The following is a 15,859-nucleotide window of genomic DNA, read 5'->3' on the forward strand; positions in this document are numbered from 1 at the left end:
GAGCCGAGATCACACCACTGCACTCCAGCCGGGGCGACAGAGCAAGACTCTGTCTCAAAAAAACACACACATGGCTGGCGTAGTGGCTCTCGCCTATAATCCCAGGAAAACCCTATCTCTACTAAAAATACAAAAATTAGCTGCGTGGTGGCGGGCACCTGTAATCCCAGCTACTCAGGAGGCTGAGAGGAGAATGGCTTGAACCCGGGAGGCGGAGGTTGCAGTGAGCAGAGATCGCAGCACTGCACTCAAACTCAAACACACACACACACACAAACACACACACACAAACTACTTATTTAAGTGAGGAAGAACTGAAGAAAGCAGTTTGGTAGTTCCTGAAAAGTTTAAACATACAATTACCATATGACCCAGCAATTCCACTAATATATACTCAAGTAAAAACATATTCATTTTAAAAAGCAAAAAAATGTGCCAGGCACAGTGGCTCACACCTGTAATTCCGGCACTTTGGGAGGCCAAGGTGGGCGGATGACCTAAGGCCAAGAGTTCGAGACAAGCCTGGCCAATATGGTGAAACCCCATATCTACTAAAAATACAAAAATAGCCGGGTGTGGTGGTGCACGCCTGTTGTCCCAGCTACTCAGGAGGCTGAGGCAGGAGAATTGCTTGAACCTGGGAGGCGGAGGCTGCAATGTGCCATGATGGCGCCACTGCACTCCAGCCTGGGCAACAGAGTGAGACTCTGTCTCAATAAAAAAATTAAAAAGAAAGGACAAAAATGTTCGAAGAAACATTTTTCACAAGAGTCAAAAAGTGCGAACAACCCAAATGTCCATCAGCTGATGAACAGATAAATAAAATGTGCTCTCTCCATAAAATGGAGTATTCTCTGCCTTCAAAAGGAATGAGTCCGGGCGCGGTGGCTCACGCCTATAATCCCAGCACTTTGGGAGGCCGAGCCGGGCGGATGACCTGAGGTCAGTTCAAGACCAGCCTAGCCAACATAGCAAAACCCCGTCTCTACTAAAAATACAAAAATTAGTCGAGTGTGGTGGTGCATGCCTGTAGTCCAAGCTACTTTGGAGGCTGAAGCATGAGAATCGCTTGAACCCAGGAGGCACAGGTTGCAGTGAGCCGAGATCATACCACTGCACTCCAGCCTGGGTGACAGACTCCACCTCAAAAAAAAAAAAAAAAAAGAATTAAGTACTGATACTGATACATGCTACAACATGAACAAATCTGAAAATATTACTATGCTACACCAAAGAATTCAGTCACAAAGGAACACATATTGTATGATTCCACTGGCAATCCAGAGATAAGAAAGTAGATGGGTGGTTGCCAAGGGCTGAAGGATAGAGGACTGGGACTAAGAGCTAACGGATGGGGTTTCTTTTTGAGGTAGTGGAAATGTGCTGGAATTAGATAGCTGTGATAGTTACACAGCATAGGAAATTTAAATCCACTTAAGTGTATACTTTAAAGTGGTGAATTTTATGTTAGGTGAATTATCTCAGTTTTTAAAAGTGAATGAAAAAAAGTGAAAGACAGAGAGCAATACCAGCAAACTATTTAACCAGAAATCAGTCGAAAGTCAATGAAGTGCTCCTGGTGTGCGTCTGTAAAAGATCCCCCTGGAGCTGTGTGGAAGACAGATAGGAGAGGGCAAAAGTGGATAATAAAATAATCAATTGCAAAGGTCCAGGTAAACGACAGCAGTAGCTTGAACTTGAATGGTGGTAGGTGTGGGCATGAAGTAAGGTGGATGGATGTGACAGCATTTTCAGAAATAGAACCTACTGGATTCTCTGACAAATGTGATGAAGGGAAAGGTTAGTATTAAGTATGACTGCTAGGTTTTTAGCTTGAGCTACTAGGAGGGGGATGGTGCCATTTACTGAACGGGAAAACTGGAGGAGGAACAAATATGAAAGTAGAGAGATGCTAATGACTTAGACGAGGGTGGCAGTCATGATGATAAAGAAAAGTGGCACTGACTGAGCATGGTGTCGTGATGAACTGGTTATGAGGGTGATATGTGTCCCCACCCAAATCTCATCTTGAATTATGATCCCCATAATACCCACCTGTCAAGGGAGAGACCAGGTGGAGGCAACTGAATCATGGGGGTGGTTTTCCCCATGTTCTCGTGATAGTGAGTGAGTCTCACGAGATCTGACGGTTTCATAAGGACCTCTTCCCCCCTTCACTCGGCACTTCTCCTTCCTGCTACCTTGTGAAGGTGTCTTGCGTCCTAATTGCCTTCTGCCATGATTGGAAGTTTCCTGAGGCCTCCCCAGCCATGTGGAACTGTGAGTCCATTAAACCTCTTTCCTTTATAAATTACCCAATCTCAGGCAGTTCTTTAAAGCAGTATGAAAATAGACTAATACAGAGGGAATGAGATGCAATTCATGTTCTGGTAAGTCCAAATGATGCAGTCAGATCTGAAAGTCTGTCAAAAGCTTTCTTATCTAATAGCAGTGAACTATAAATGTGTTGGTAAGGAATGTGCTCCTGAAAAAAGGCCTGATCTCCAGCTTTTTAAATAAATGACCACTAGTACTCAAGAAAATGAACTGCCATCCTGTCTCCCATGTGTAGTGAAAGTTACCAGAAATGTGTACCCATAATTTAAGCAGGGTAACTAAGTAAGCAGTCCTATAATAATATATGAAGTAGTGTCATGATATATTACCCCAAATATATATTTCATCCTGGTCTCTGCCTTACTGTGTCTGCACCAAATAAGGCCGGGCATGGCAGCTCACGCCAGTAATCCCAGCACTTTGGGAGGCTGAGTCAGGTGGATCACTTGAGGTCAGGAGTTCAAGACCAGCCTGGCCAACATGGTGAAACCCTGTCTCTCCTAAAAATACAAAAATTAGCCAGGTGTGGTGGCACACGCCTGTAGTCTCAGCTACTCAGGAGGCTGAGGCAGGAGAATCACTTGAACCCAGGAGGCAGAGGTTGCAGTGAGCCGAGATTGTGCCACTGCACTCCAGCCTGGGCAACAGAGCAAGACTGTCTCTCTCTCTCTCCTTCTCTCTCTCTCTCTAAATATATATATGCATTTTTTTTAAATGACATAAATTTACTGGAGTCATAGGTTTCAGAAAAGAGCATCTATGTATGGGAAGATTCCTATAGCTATTGTTGTGGAGACCTAAAGCCACCTGTTTTTAGCATCTCCTTTTTTAAAATCAAAATTACTACAGCAAACGTAAGGCATTGAAGATCGAGGTTTTGGTGTTTCTGCTGTGTCATGGACAGGATGTTTGTGTTCCCCTAAAATTCTTATGTGGAAATCCTAACTTCCAAGGTGACAGTACTAGGAGGTGAGGCATCTGACAGGTGATCAGGCCATGAAGGTGGAGCCCTCATAAATGGGATTAGTGCCCTAGGGAGCTCATTTCACTCTTTTTCTGCCATGTGAAGATACAATAAGTCACCAGTCTGTGACATGAAGCCCCCTCACCAGTACCCAACCATGCTGGCATCCTGATCTTGGACTTCCAAGTTCCAGGATTGTGAGAAATAAATTTCTGTTGTGCATAAGCCACTGAATCTATGTTATACTTTTTGTTTATTTGTTTTGTTTTGTTTTTTTGAGGCAGAGTCTCGCTCTATTACTCAGGCTGGAGTGCAGTGGTGCCATCTCTGCTCACTGCAACCTCCACCTCCCTGGCTCAAGCAGTTCTCCAGCCTCAGCCTCCCGAGTAGCTGGGATTACAGGCGCTCTCCATCACACCTGGCTAATTTTTGTTTTTAGTAGAGACGGGGTTTCACCATGTTGGCCAGCCTGGTTTTGAACTCCTGACCTCAAATGATCCACCTGCCTCAGCCTCCCAAAGTGCTGGGATTACAGGCGTGAGCCACTGAGCCCCACCTGTTATACTTTTTTTATAACAGCTCAAACTCATTTGGGGTTGGCATGTATGTTCTCTAAATTGACTGGTTCCCATGCTTTAAGTGCAACAATGACCCTGCACCATTGCTCAGGTAATTGCCTCCCCCTGTAATGAGACTGCCCATCCCTAAAATCTCAGAACCTTCAGCCCTTTGGGTCCCCAGAGGCCCAGTTGACAGGCTACTTCCTCCATAAAGCTCTCCCCAAGAAATGAAGCCAGAGAGCCAGTGCCTCCTTCTGAATGCCTACTGCACTTACTGTGTATGTCCTTCAAAAGGATGGCTCTGGTGACCTACTGGCCTTGTGTGGAGGATGGTCCTGTGTGCTGGTCTTCTCTCTCTTCTACCAAACTGCAGGCTACTGGTGAGCAGGGCTGTACCTTACACACCTCTACAGCACCAAATAGGGGATGAGTGTTCCAAGAAAGCTGTGATTCACATGAATGTTTTCAGAAAAGAAGCCAGAGTAAATTGTACACTATACTATAGATCCCTTAATCCTTATCACTGCAAAATACATTAATTGTGAAGCTTAAAGAATGTCCCCACTGCTTACACAACAGGTGTAGCTTACATAATCTGCTCTACCCAGCTGTTACCTACTTGTGGCAATTCCCTCCTGGCTTCTACTCCCTGTCGATATGTGGGATTACTGCACCATCCAGTATGATTTCCTTATTCCTTGCTCCAATCATAAAAAATTTGTTAATTTTCCTTTATAACAGTAAAAATGGTTGAAACTCCAAATAACCAGAGATATCCCTAGGGTTTTCCATGACTATAAAACTCAAAAGACAATCCAGGATATAAACCAATATTTGTAAATATTGCCATAAAATTCATTGCTCAGAATTTTTTTTTTCCTATATAGTCTTCTTTGACAAAATACTGCAGTATTCCCACCGTTTGGAAATTGTGTTACCCAAAAGGTATAGAATGGGATGAAGTGATGATGCAAATGAGTATTAGGACTATGAGCAAATGAATGGGAGCAGTAACAAAAGTCCAAAAGTCAGGAAAAATGAAAATCCACGAACTTGGCGATGCTCCAGAGAGGAAACCAGCAAGTGTTGACGCTAAACTGGCAGAAACATCAATACTTCCTGGCTCCCCCACTGGGTGCATCAATTTACCACCGGCAGGCTGCTCTTCTGCTTCAAGTGACAAATAGTAAGTGCTTTCAATGACAGTATGAAAAGGAATGACCCATAATCTAGAAGCATGGCTATGGGCAGCAATGAAAAGATGTGATTGCTGGGAGTCTGTCTCAGCTGTACTGCTGATTAGCTTAATGATCTTGGACAAGTCATTTCCTTTCACTGAAAAAATACCAGTGTTTCACAATATTTGCGTGATGGAAAGAGTTAACATAGCAGGCCTGACACTGCTATTCTTAGTAAGGCCTGTTTGCAAGGTTGGTCCTTGGCTGGTGTCTGGGGACTTGGATTTTGGGAGGGTTTCCATCACCCTGATAAGAGTGGCTCACTCTGCTTAAGCTGTGTAAACAATAGGGTTTACACTGAATACCTGCTTTCCTCCTTGGGGTCTGGAATTTTGCTGTGTACCAGGTGGAGGGTGCCTGTGTGACCAGCTCCCAATAAAAACCCTGGGTACTGAATCTCTAATAAGCTTCCCTAGTAGACATTTCACACAAGTTGTCAAAACTCATTTGCTAGAGGAATTAAGCATGACCTGTGTGATTTCAGTGAAAGAGGACTGGAAGCTTGCACATGGTTTCCTCCAGACTTGGCCCCAATGAGCCTTTTCCCGTTACTGACTTTGCTCTGTATCCTTTTGCTATAATAAATCACATCCCCAAGCGTGTCTATGTACTGAGTTCTGCCAGTGAATCAACAAACCTAGGCCGGTTTTGAGGACCTCTGTCACAATTGGTATAGTGTTGAATAGTCTACCAAACGTTTTTTTCAACAGTCTTGTGAAATAGGTATTATTATTCCCATTCTATCGATGAAGAAACTGAAGTTCAAAAAGGTGAACAGAGAGTGTGCCCAGAAAATAAATATTTCCGTGTTTACTATATTATATATTGCTGTTCTCAAATTTTAGTGAACCTAAGAACCACTTGGAATGCTTGTTAAAAACAGTTTCTTGGGGTCTGTCACCCAAGACTTGGATTCAGTAAGTTCAAGGCCCAGGAATCTGTATTTATAGTAAGCATACAGGATTATTATTATTTGAGATGGAGTTTTGCTCTTGTTGCCCAGGCTGGAGTGCAATGGCACGATCTCGGCTCAGTGCAACCTCTGCCTCCCAGGTTCAAGTGATTCTCCCACCTCAGCCTCTCAAGTAGCTGGGATTACAGGCCTGTGCTACCACTCCTGGCTAATTTTGTAGCCCAGTCTGAAATGCATAATGTAGCCCAGTCTGAAATGCATAAGCTTCTTGGTGGCTGCTTCCTAAACTGATCATTCTTCATCTGTTATTACCGACTCAGACTGTGTTACCAATTCAGCTCAAAACAATTAAACAAGTATTAATTGAACATCTACTGTTTACCTGATGCTGTGCTAACTGCAAGATCATTTTCAAGAACACTTCTGATTTTTCCAAGAATACCTTGGTAAAGAGAAAGGGACTAGGAAAACATTGCCACATTAATACTTTATGACAACATATAATAGAGACGCCTAAAAAACAAATGATGATATCTGCTTGAACAGCAATATCATCAACATCACCAATCCTCCCATATTCCATTAAATACATATGGCACAAGAAATCAATGATTTCTACTTCACAAATACAGGTTAACCTTCTAAATCTGGAAATCCACGGTCCATTATCATTTATAAATCACATCTTCTATTATCAAGAAGTCAGCCGACCCAGTAATCCGTCCATACACTGCAATAATTGAGGGGCTGTCTGCCAATGTGTGGGCATAGGGCATCCTGTGCCCATATCTGCAGTGCTGAGCACTCATTCATCATTAAGCTGCAGCAGTGTTAACATATGCTGCAGTTGTGCCAGTATGTTTTGTTTTACGATCACCGCTAATCTACCCTTATACCAGGCCAAGAAGGTAAATGTTAAGTGAAAGGAAATAAACTCGAGAGCCAGCACCTAATTCATTTGTGGAAGCCCAGAACCTCCCTCCACCTAACCAGAAAAACTCCCCCAGTCTCGAGGGTTCCAGATGTAAAAGGTTCATCTGTATAAAGCACTACAGATGTACAGGAAATTCCACCACCTTGAAGAAAAAAATAGTATTTTTTTTTATATCCCATGCATTCACCCTCTTTGAGAGAACTGAATAACCATGTTAGACAAGCAATGAGCCTTGATTTTTTCCATCACTCAACAAACCAGTATTTGATTTCACTCAGTGGGCTAGTTCTTTGCACATCATGCAGACACAGCAAGGTTAGTTATGGTTCTTTCAGGGGCCACTGGCCATCCTTTACCTCCTAGAACCCACTGCTCAGCAGGTGGTAAACTGGCAGCTTTTTGAAAAAACAAGCTCTTTTGAACAGTTGCATCAATATAAAAATGGCCAGCTTCACCTGCCCAAATCTCAATTCAGCTAAAAGTTAATTAGGAACACTGGAAACTACCTGGTATATAGGCACTCAATATTACTCACTAAATGGCTGAATTATTAGCAATAAGCATAAACAAAAGGAACAAACAGTAAACACTTACAGAAAGTATTCAGGACACATTCAGAGTTTTATGTTGCTTAGTCACTAAAAGGTAGATCAGGAAAAAAGAAGACAAAACCTGCTTTCACTTGTGTCAAGATTTATTTCAAGTTACAGTGGTTCATTTCTAAATAAGTTTCCCACCTTGCGTGGGGTCAGCCTAGCATCTATTTGCAAAAGAGCAGTTTGCCATGCATAGGTCAGATGAAAGGAGACAAATGCAAGAAACTCCTTTTTAACTGACATCCAAACAACCAGAAAATAACTGATATTGCACAATCTATTTTTGGTAGAAAGAAAAATGACAAGTATGTAATAGTAACTTATTCACAAAGATCAAATTTCATGGTATGTCACAAATATATTCAATGCAATGCAGTTACCATGCCCTCTATATCTATAGTTGTGTATGTAATGATAATTACAGCTCAGGAAGACAGGAACCTTGTCTGTCTTGCTCATCTACGACCCCAGGATTGACTACAGTGCCCGGCACATAGTAGGTGCTCAGTGAATATTTGCTGAATGATAATTGCTCTGCAAAACCATACAATGCCTTAATCATCTAAGAAAGAGGCCAGGCATGCTGGCTCTTGCCTGTAATTCCAGCACTTTGGGAGGCCGAGGTAGGGAAATCGCCTGAGGTCAAGAGCTCGAGACTAGCCTGGCCAACATGGTGAAACCCCGTTTCTACTAAAAAATACAAAAAATTAGCCAGGCATGGTGGCAGGCGCCTGTAATCCCAGCTACTAGGGGGGCTGAGGCAGGAGAATCGCTTGAACTCGTGAGGCGGGGGTTGCAGTGAGCCGAGATCGTGCCATTGCACTCCAGCCTGGATGACAAGAGTAAGACTCTGTCTCAAAAAAAAAATAATAAAAATAAAAATAAATAAAAGAAGGGGATATTTTGTGGCCGGGCTCATGCAGATGGCAGATCCTGGGACTTCTCAGCCTCTATAACTGCATGATCCAATTCCCATAATAAATCTCAAAAAAAAGGAAAAAAAAAAAAGATTATACTATGGTCAGTATAGCTTTCGGCATTAGATGTATTTATTCTAATTCTTAGAATACTAGTAATGTATACGGTATACCCCAACTAACAAGAACTCATTCTTTGCTCATTCTGCATAAGAGCGGGTTTACAATAATCACTATCTGTAAGTAAAGGTTATTATTTATGGGATACATACAAAAGTTGTTCTTTCAAAAAATATTTTACTGAACACCTACTAGGGACCAGGCACTGTGCTAGGAGCTAAGAACACACTGTGAACTGTCCCTGTCTAGGACAGCCTTTCTCAATTAGGGTTCCTTCACTCCAGCTGCGCAGGAAAATGTTAATTTATTACTAACAATGCATGTCCTAGGGCATCAGTGCCAATTCTCTCCATGTTGAGAAAGACTAGGGAGCCATACAAGTTAAAAGGCAATTATAACACAATATGATTTAAAAAAAAAAAAAAAGTTGCTTTTAAGTATGGTCAAGTTCAACTGCTAAACCTAGACCTCTATGAACAGCCGTGTGGGAGCCGAGATACACAGACCATTTGTAATAGTTGTGCAAATGTAAAAATATTGCAATACATACATACAGATATATTTCTAAACACAGTAAAATAAAATCAATATTTTCCCGCTCGTCAATGTCAGGCCAGGATTATTAGTAAAGTGAAACAGAAAAAAAAAAAATGTTTAATTACTCTGATAGTTTAAAGGGGAAACTAAAAACCTTCTTGCTCCTGGGGAAAAAAAAAAAAGCAATTACCTGAACTATTTTCTTAATTGCCTCCATATATTGCTTCATTAGACTAGCCTTGCCTTGGACTCAAAGCAATAAATTAGCTACCTATTTCATTAATTCTTATTTTGTATTTTTTAGTCTTACTTTAAATTTCCATTCTTCCTTATGCAGTCTAATTTCTTCCTAGTCCTGGGCATTTTCTGTGTGATATTATGATTATATGCTACATGCTTTATGAAACCAAAGCAGTTTAAGGGCTTCTAGAATCAGAGATTTAAATGTACTCCAGTATTTCACACTCACAATTAAGCTTTCATGTATCAAAGGTCTAGAAATGCATACCTGTTAACTATCACTGACAAGCTAAACTGACAGCATCCTCTTGACCAAGCCCCCAACCTACTTTATCAAGAAATCTCTTATTTTGAATCTTTAGTATAAAATAATTTCATAAGCCAAAAAGAGAGGGGAATTGTTTTTAGACTTTCAATAAATCTTTAAACCCAAGAGAACACGTTACTATAGTCACTAGGAATTGCATTAAGAATAAAACAAGACAGGATAACATAAAAGTCCATGACCCTTAAATCTCAACTAGTCCAGACTTCTGATTAAATATGCCTTTGAAGAAAATAAATTGTACAGACAGAGCTATTATTACTTATTTACTGTGTTTATGGAGATGTTGACTTGAGAACAGGTGGTGCTTTTATTGCACTCAGAGACATCCAACTCTTAAATCCTTTAGGACACCCTCTACATGCCTCAACCCTAAAATGCTATACACCAAATCCACCAATTTCTTTCCACCTCAAAACTGTCAAAAGGAAAGTCATAATTCATCAGAAAGAAAGGAACACAGTTATTAATGGCAAAGAAGTCAAGACCATGTATTTAAAAAAATACAATGAATCACTATTTTCTTTTAGCTTGAAATTGGAAAACTCGAAAAATAAATGGCATTTCAAAAATGATTCAGCAAACACAACTGAGCTATAGAAGATGATGCTTGTAAGAATCCTAAGGGATTCTTCCACGTCAGGTTTAAAATATAAAGGAAGCACTTCTCTAATATGTAGTCTAGTTTTCAATAACCAACAACTACAATCAACACCACTGTAATTTATTTCACAATCAAAACCAATATCAGACACGTACAGGTACACTAAAAAAACAACTCATTTTGAAAGGAATTCATAGCTCTATTTCTAAAATATTAAAACAATCATAAGACAACTCACAACCTTGACTACATCTATACTGCTGTGAAAGTCTCAAAGTTCCACTCAAATCTTTAATTCTAGTCTTCTAGTAATTCAAATGGAAGTACCCCTCAAAGAATTTGTCAGGCAAAAGATGAGAACAGCACATGGTTTACTGATCTAAGAGATGGAAAAATTGCCCCCCTCCCCCAAATTTTGAAGCCGTTTTTTAGCAATGATTATTTGATAGTAATTTTCACATTCAGTCCAACGGTATGCAGATTAATTCCTTGCCCTGGGCCTAGGGCTCAGACACAACTCCTAAGAACCTTCCAGCTTACCGCACTGGTACAAATTCCTGATACTTACCACAGTCATGGCTGCGCAGGAAAATGTGAACAGCTGAATATTCCAGCTGCAACAATAAGGTCAAAGCTCATTTCAGTATTAGCAAAAGTGATTCTCTGCTGAGATCTTGGTCGGGGATGCAAAGTACTAGCCTCAAACCTGCAGGCTGGCACCTCAACAACTGCTGCAAATTCTACTGCATGCCCTGGCTTCCTGGGCCAGCACTGCTTAATTACTAGACTCTGATACGATGCAGATCACTTTTCGCAAAAGAGAAGCAATGGGCTTTTAGACCAATACTTGAGTTGTTCGGTTTCAAATGTTCAAATCCTTAAAAAAAAAAAAAAAAAAGGATTTCAACAACTTAAGTTTAATGATTTTATTATGATTCAGAGCCCAGTTGTTTTCCACCATAAGAGTGCCATGTGAAAAGATTATCCTTTTCCTAAATACAATTAGCTTTCATTGCCACCTTTCCCTTTTTGTCACCCCCCACGCAACACTCCAAGATCACAAGAATCTATGTGAAACAGCTATTAAGAACAATACCCGTTTGCATTCTCAGGCTAAATGTGAGAAACCAATTTTAGTCACTTGCTTCAGCAAAGCTATCAGTACAAGCCATCACCTACGGATTTCAAGATGATTGATATGTACAACCTCTGCTGCTCTATGCCACAGGTAATAATCTGTTCCAATTTCATACTGCATGTTCCTGGGTGGGGTCAACATTTAGAAAACCATTAACACAGCACTATTCTAAAAAGGGATGTACAAGTATTACTTTTAGCCAGTGTACACTTGTGAAAGTTTCAAATGAAGGAAAAATGAGAGCAAATATATCCGATGTATGAAAAATGTTAGCAACGCTTTGATTAGGAATAATTGCATGAATAAAACCAAATCGACATGTTCTCAAAAGATACATTTTAAGGCAGGTAGAGGAAAGCACTCAGCTTTCAACCCTTTTTCCTAACTACAGAAAAATCAAAATGTGCAGATGAACCCTTTCTTTCACATCATTGGCAGAAATAAAATCCTATTCCCGCCACCTCCTCTTGCAATTAAGGAAGTTGCTACAAATAGCAGCACGGAACGTAAATGGTCCTGTTTCGCTCCATTCTTAATGTACCCTCTAGGAGTAAACAGGTTACTCAAAAAAGTCAGTAGCCAGAAAGCGATTTTCCCTATGGCTAACTCCCATGAAAATGAAATTCCCTTTTCTGGGGATTTTGAAGGGGGTAAACGTGGACGGAGGAGTCCAGTCACAGTCCGCCTTCTCCCATGGGTTCAAGGTCTGGAGTGCTCAGTCCTCCGCGAGGCTTCAGACCAGCGATCGGCAGCACGGGCAGTGGCGGCGCAGCCTCCTCGCGGCTGCACATCCACCCGGCCCACCCTGACAATCACGCTCGCCTTTCAAACACCCTAAAGGTGAGCTTTGTAGGCTGGGTCTCCAAAGTTTGCCCGGCCTCCGGTCAGAAGCCGCCCGCTGGCTGAGCCCTAGGCAAGGCTGAGTCTTGCCCTAGCCTCCGGCTCCCTCAGCCCCCAGCTCTTCTTTTGGGCCACGGTGACAGGTCTAGGTTTACCTCCATGTGCTCGTGGCAGAGGAAACAAAAGAAAGCAACCTCCCTGAGAATAAAACGCCATCTTCGACTAATTGGCAAACTGAGGGGTCCCCGGGTCGGTCCCCCCACGAGTCCCCCCCACCACCCAGCCCGAAGGCGGCCCCCAGTTTCAGGCAGAGTTTGTAACAGCTCCGGGAAGCCCGGGTCGAATTGTCCTGGGGGCGAGGGTGGGATACCCCGAGAGCCCTACCTGCCTCCCCTCCCCGGCCGCCTGGGCACCGTGTTTCGGTGAAAAGGAAGAAGAGGGGTGGTGGTGTCTCCCAGAGACGTAACTGCCCCCTCAGAAAATTGTTGTGAGGGACCCGGCGAAGGGGCTGGCGAGCAAGCAAACCGGCACGCGCGGAGCCGCAGCGAGTGTACTTACAAAACGATTCAAGCTCCGGCGGAACATCGCGTCGAAGGCTGCCGGGCGCTGAGCTGGGCTCTACCGGGCTGTCTGGGAAGGCGCCGTCCACAAAACACACTGCGGCGTGGGCCGGCGGCGCCAAGCGGAGCAGCGAGGCGGGCGGCCGGGCCACCCGCTCGCCGCCTGCCCCCCTCGGCTCTCCGCGCTCCCCCGCCCCCCAGCCGCCCGCAGCCTAGCCGCCGCCCCGCCTCACTCGCGGCCCGCCCCCGGCCTGCCTGACCCGGGGGCGGCGGCCCCGCGGATCGCCCTTATCTGGCCCCGGCACCGCGGGCCGGCAGCTCGCGCAGCACCCACTGAGAAGGCGAGCCCGCCGCGCGGGGGAAGGATGGCGGAGGAGCGCGAGGCTCCTCCTGTGGGGAGGGGGCGCCCCCGTCTCTCCGCCAGCGCCGGGCTCGGCACCCCGCGGGGTGCGCTCTTCCCCGACGCGGCACCACCGCCCGCCTCCCCGCTGGACTCCGCGGCCGCCCCCCTCGGGGCACGGGGCACCCTCCCGAGGCACCCCGCGCCTCACCTCGCCTCAGCCCGACACTACTCCCCTGTCTCTGTCGGGAGCCACAGCCTCCCTCGCCCCGGCCCTAACTCGTCCGCCGTGCCGTGCCGCGCCGCGCCGTTTCGCTCGCAGCCCCTCCTCGGTCCGCGGCTGCCGCGCCGCCCCGCGCTCTCGTCCCGCACTCGGGCCAGGGAGCCTGGGTACAGCCAACCGGCCCGCCCTGAGCCAGCCGACGGCCAGACTCCCTCTTCCGGGCGTGGTGGAGCCGGGCTCTGAGGCAGGGCACCGTGGAGACCCCAGCGCGGGAGGGGCGGGGCGGGGTGCGAGGGGGGACTAGTTCTGAAAGCCCACCCTCCTCATCTGCACCGACGAGGGTTCCCCCTCGACCCTCGCTCCGCTGTACTCCCACCTACGCGGCTTTCCCTCCTCTCAGTCTTTCTCTCGTCCTGCCTGCCCACCTAAGCCTTCTTACTTCCACTTTCTCTGAGGTTGTAAAGTCAGGCTTTGTGTCGTTGCTGCTGCGCAGCGGGGCGGGATTTTCCTGACCCCCACCCCGCCCCACCCAGGCCCCTCCCGCTCGCCCCCTCCCCCTCCTTGCTCCCGGGGCAGCCTGGGAGTTGTAGTCCAACCGTCCCCCTACTTCGCCTGGTACCGCGGGCTGGGAGCTCCCCCACACGCTAGTCCCGGGTTTGCCCAGAGGGTTGAAGAAGGAAGCGCGGGCTGAACAGCGGGTTCTCCACGCTGGCCGGCTGGGTGTGGAGGCCGGGCGCACTCGGTAGCTTCCTAGCGGTGGGACATGTGAGAAGGATAAATTAGGCGAAGCTCCGAATCCTGGGAGCTTTCCCTGGAACGCAAAATGTGCGCATCAGGAAACCGTCTACACCCTCGGCCCCCAGCTTAGAGCTGGAATTTGCGAAACTTTAAAAATTACAAAAGAAAAGCGAGTCCAGAATTGCCACGAGGCTGGGCATCCCTCCCAACTACCACAACCCCACCCCTTTTCACCGCCCCTTAAGGCGGGGCCCAAGGCTGTTGGAGAAGAACTTGCAGATTCTTCTATAAAAGTCAAAAAGAAGTAAAGGGAGTTCAGAGACTCTTACACGAGTCTTCCGCCTCGCCGCATTCTCCTGCCAGTTTAGAGCTGGGGACAGGGCCCAGCCACACCACAGGCCTTCCCAAAGGTCGCGAATAGGCCTTTACTACTAGGCATAGGCGCTTCTCCTTTACCCTCCGGAGTTTGGATTCATTTCAACAAACCTTTGCTGGGAATTTTCTTTGTACCAGGCACTGTGCCAGGGCTGGACACAGCGATTTCTTAAAAGACCTCCCCAACAGGGTGGTCGCAATCTGGTTGGGGGATACAAACAAGCGAAAATGCCACGTTAGAATTTAATAATAGCTAGAGTTCAAAGTGCTAGAGAAATAGGGGAGAGCGACGTTGCATCTGAAAATGGGGTTTGGGAAGTTTTCCTAAAAGCCCTGGAGATTAAACTAGCCCTTGAAACGTGGGAAGGCTTTAGAGGGACCTGACTGAGCCCAAGGGGACAAAGTCCAGGGTAGAGGGAGAGGTCAGTGAAAAAGCGCAGGACAAACTAAGAAAGAGATCACGCTGTAGTGGCAGACGCCCAGGACGTGTAGGTAAGGGCGGCTCGAACGAAAGCTAAAATCTAAAATTCTTCAAAAACATGTTACGAAGTTTGAACTTCATTCTGCGATCAACGAGAAGCCCATCTCCCAATAAAATGCAAATGCAGGAGACCTAAGGTTTGTTCCCAAACTGTCCTAACTGCCAAGAAGTAAAACCAACCGTTTTCAATTCTTCCCCTCTTATGATTCCTTCTCTGCTCACAGTTGAGCCTGTATCTAATGATTTTTAAGATTTATGTTAAATTTATATTTATATTAATCAGATATTATGATATTTTATTGACAAAAGAGATCTAAAGTTTTGCTCTCTGCTGCTTTAAAGATTTTCAAATAGAGTTATTTTCTAGCTTTCTAGCTTTACCTTTTTTTTTTTTTTTTTGAGACAGTCTCACTCTGTCACCCAGGCTGGAGTGCAGTGGCGCGATCTTGGCTCACTGCAGCCTCTGCCTCCTGGGTTCAAGTGATTCTCGTGCCTCAGCCTCCCAAGTAGCTGGGATGGCCTGCCACCACACCCGACTAATTTTTGTATTTTTAGTAGAGACGGGGTTTCACCATCTTGCCCAGGCTGGTCTCGATCTCCTGACCTCAGGTGATCCACCCGCCTCGGCCTCCCAAAGTGCTGGGATTACAGGCGTGAGCCACCATGCCCGGCCTCTAGCTTTACTTTTATTGAACACAGCAAATACTGTAATTTCTTCACTAGTTTATTTGTTGAACGACTGCTATGTGGCAGACATTATTCTAGATACTGGAATTGGGAGGTGGAGGAGGTTATTGTCTTTAGTTCTAGGTATAAGTCTAGAATTCTTACCCAAATACATCCTTATCAATAAAATAATAAACTAATTTAGACATTTGG

At 45.1% G+C, this 15,859-nt stretch overlaps 1 protein-coding gene and 1 non-coding gene across 14 annotated transcripts in view; both read right to left on the reverse strand.

The window, feature by feature from the left end:
• Positions 1-13,896, reverse strand: part of ATP11C (ATPase phospholipid transporting 11C) — a 206,048-nt gene extending 192,152 nt beyond the window's left edge. For 3 of the 13 annotated variants that reach the window (XM_063804127.1, XM_063804126.1, XM_063804122.1), the window contains exons 1-2: positions 13,375-13,846; positions 12,822-12,893 (exon numbers count right to left, since the gene is read on the reverse strand). In XM_063804127.1, coding sequence (XP_063660197.1) covers positions 12,822-12,848 — 27 coding nt within the window. In that variant the 5' untranslated portion in view covers positions 12,849-12,893; positions 13,375-13,846. Of the gene's footprint in view, positions 1-10,853; positions 11,163-12,821 lie in introns of all 13 variants that reach the window. The other 10 variants (XM_063804124.1, XM_016944308.4, XM_063804121.1 and 7 more) reach the window with 7 other exon arrangements.
• Positions 4,921-5,003, reverse strand: MIR505 (microRNA mir-505). The gene has a single exon (NR_035832.1). It is a non-coding gene; the product is annotated as a microRNA mir-505 (primary transcript).
• Positions 13,897-15,859: the final 1,963 nt, after the last annotated feature.

The sequence above is a fragment of the Pan troglodytes genome, chromosome X (genome assembly GCF_028858775.2).
Source record: "Pan troglodytes isolate AG18354 chromosome X, NHGRI_mPanTro3-v2.0_pri, whole genome shotgun sequence".
In the NCBI taxonomy this organism is placed as follows: Eukaryota; Metazoa; Chordata; class Mammalia; order Primates; family Hominidae; genus Pan; species Pan troglodytes.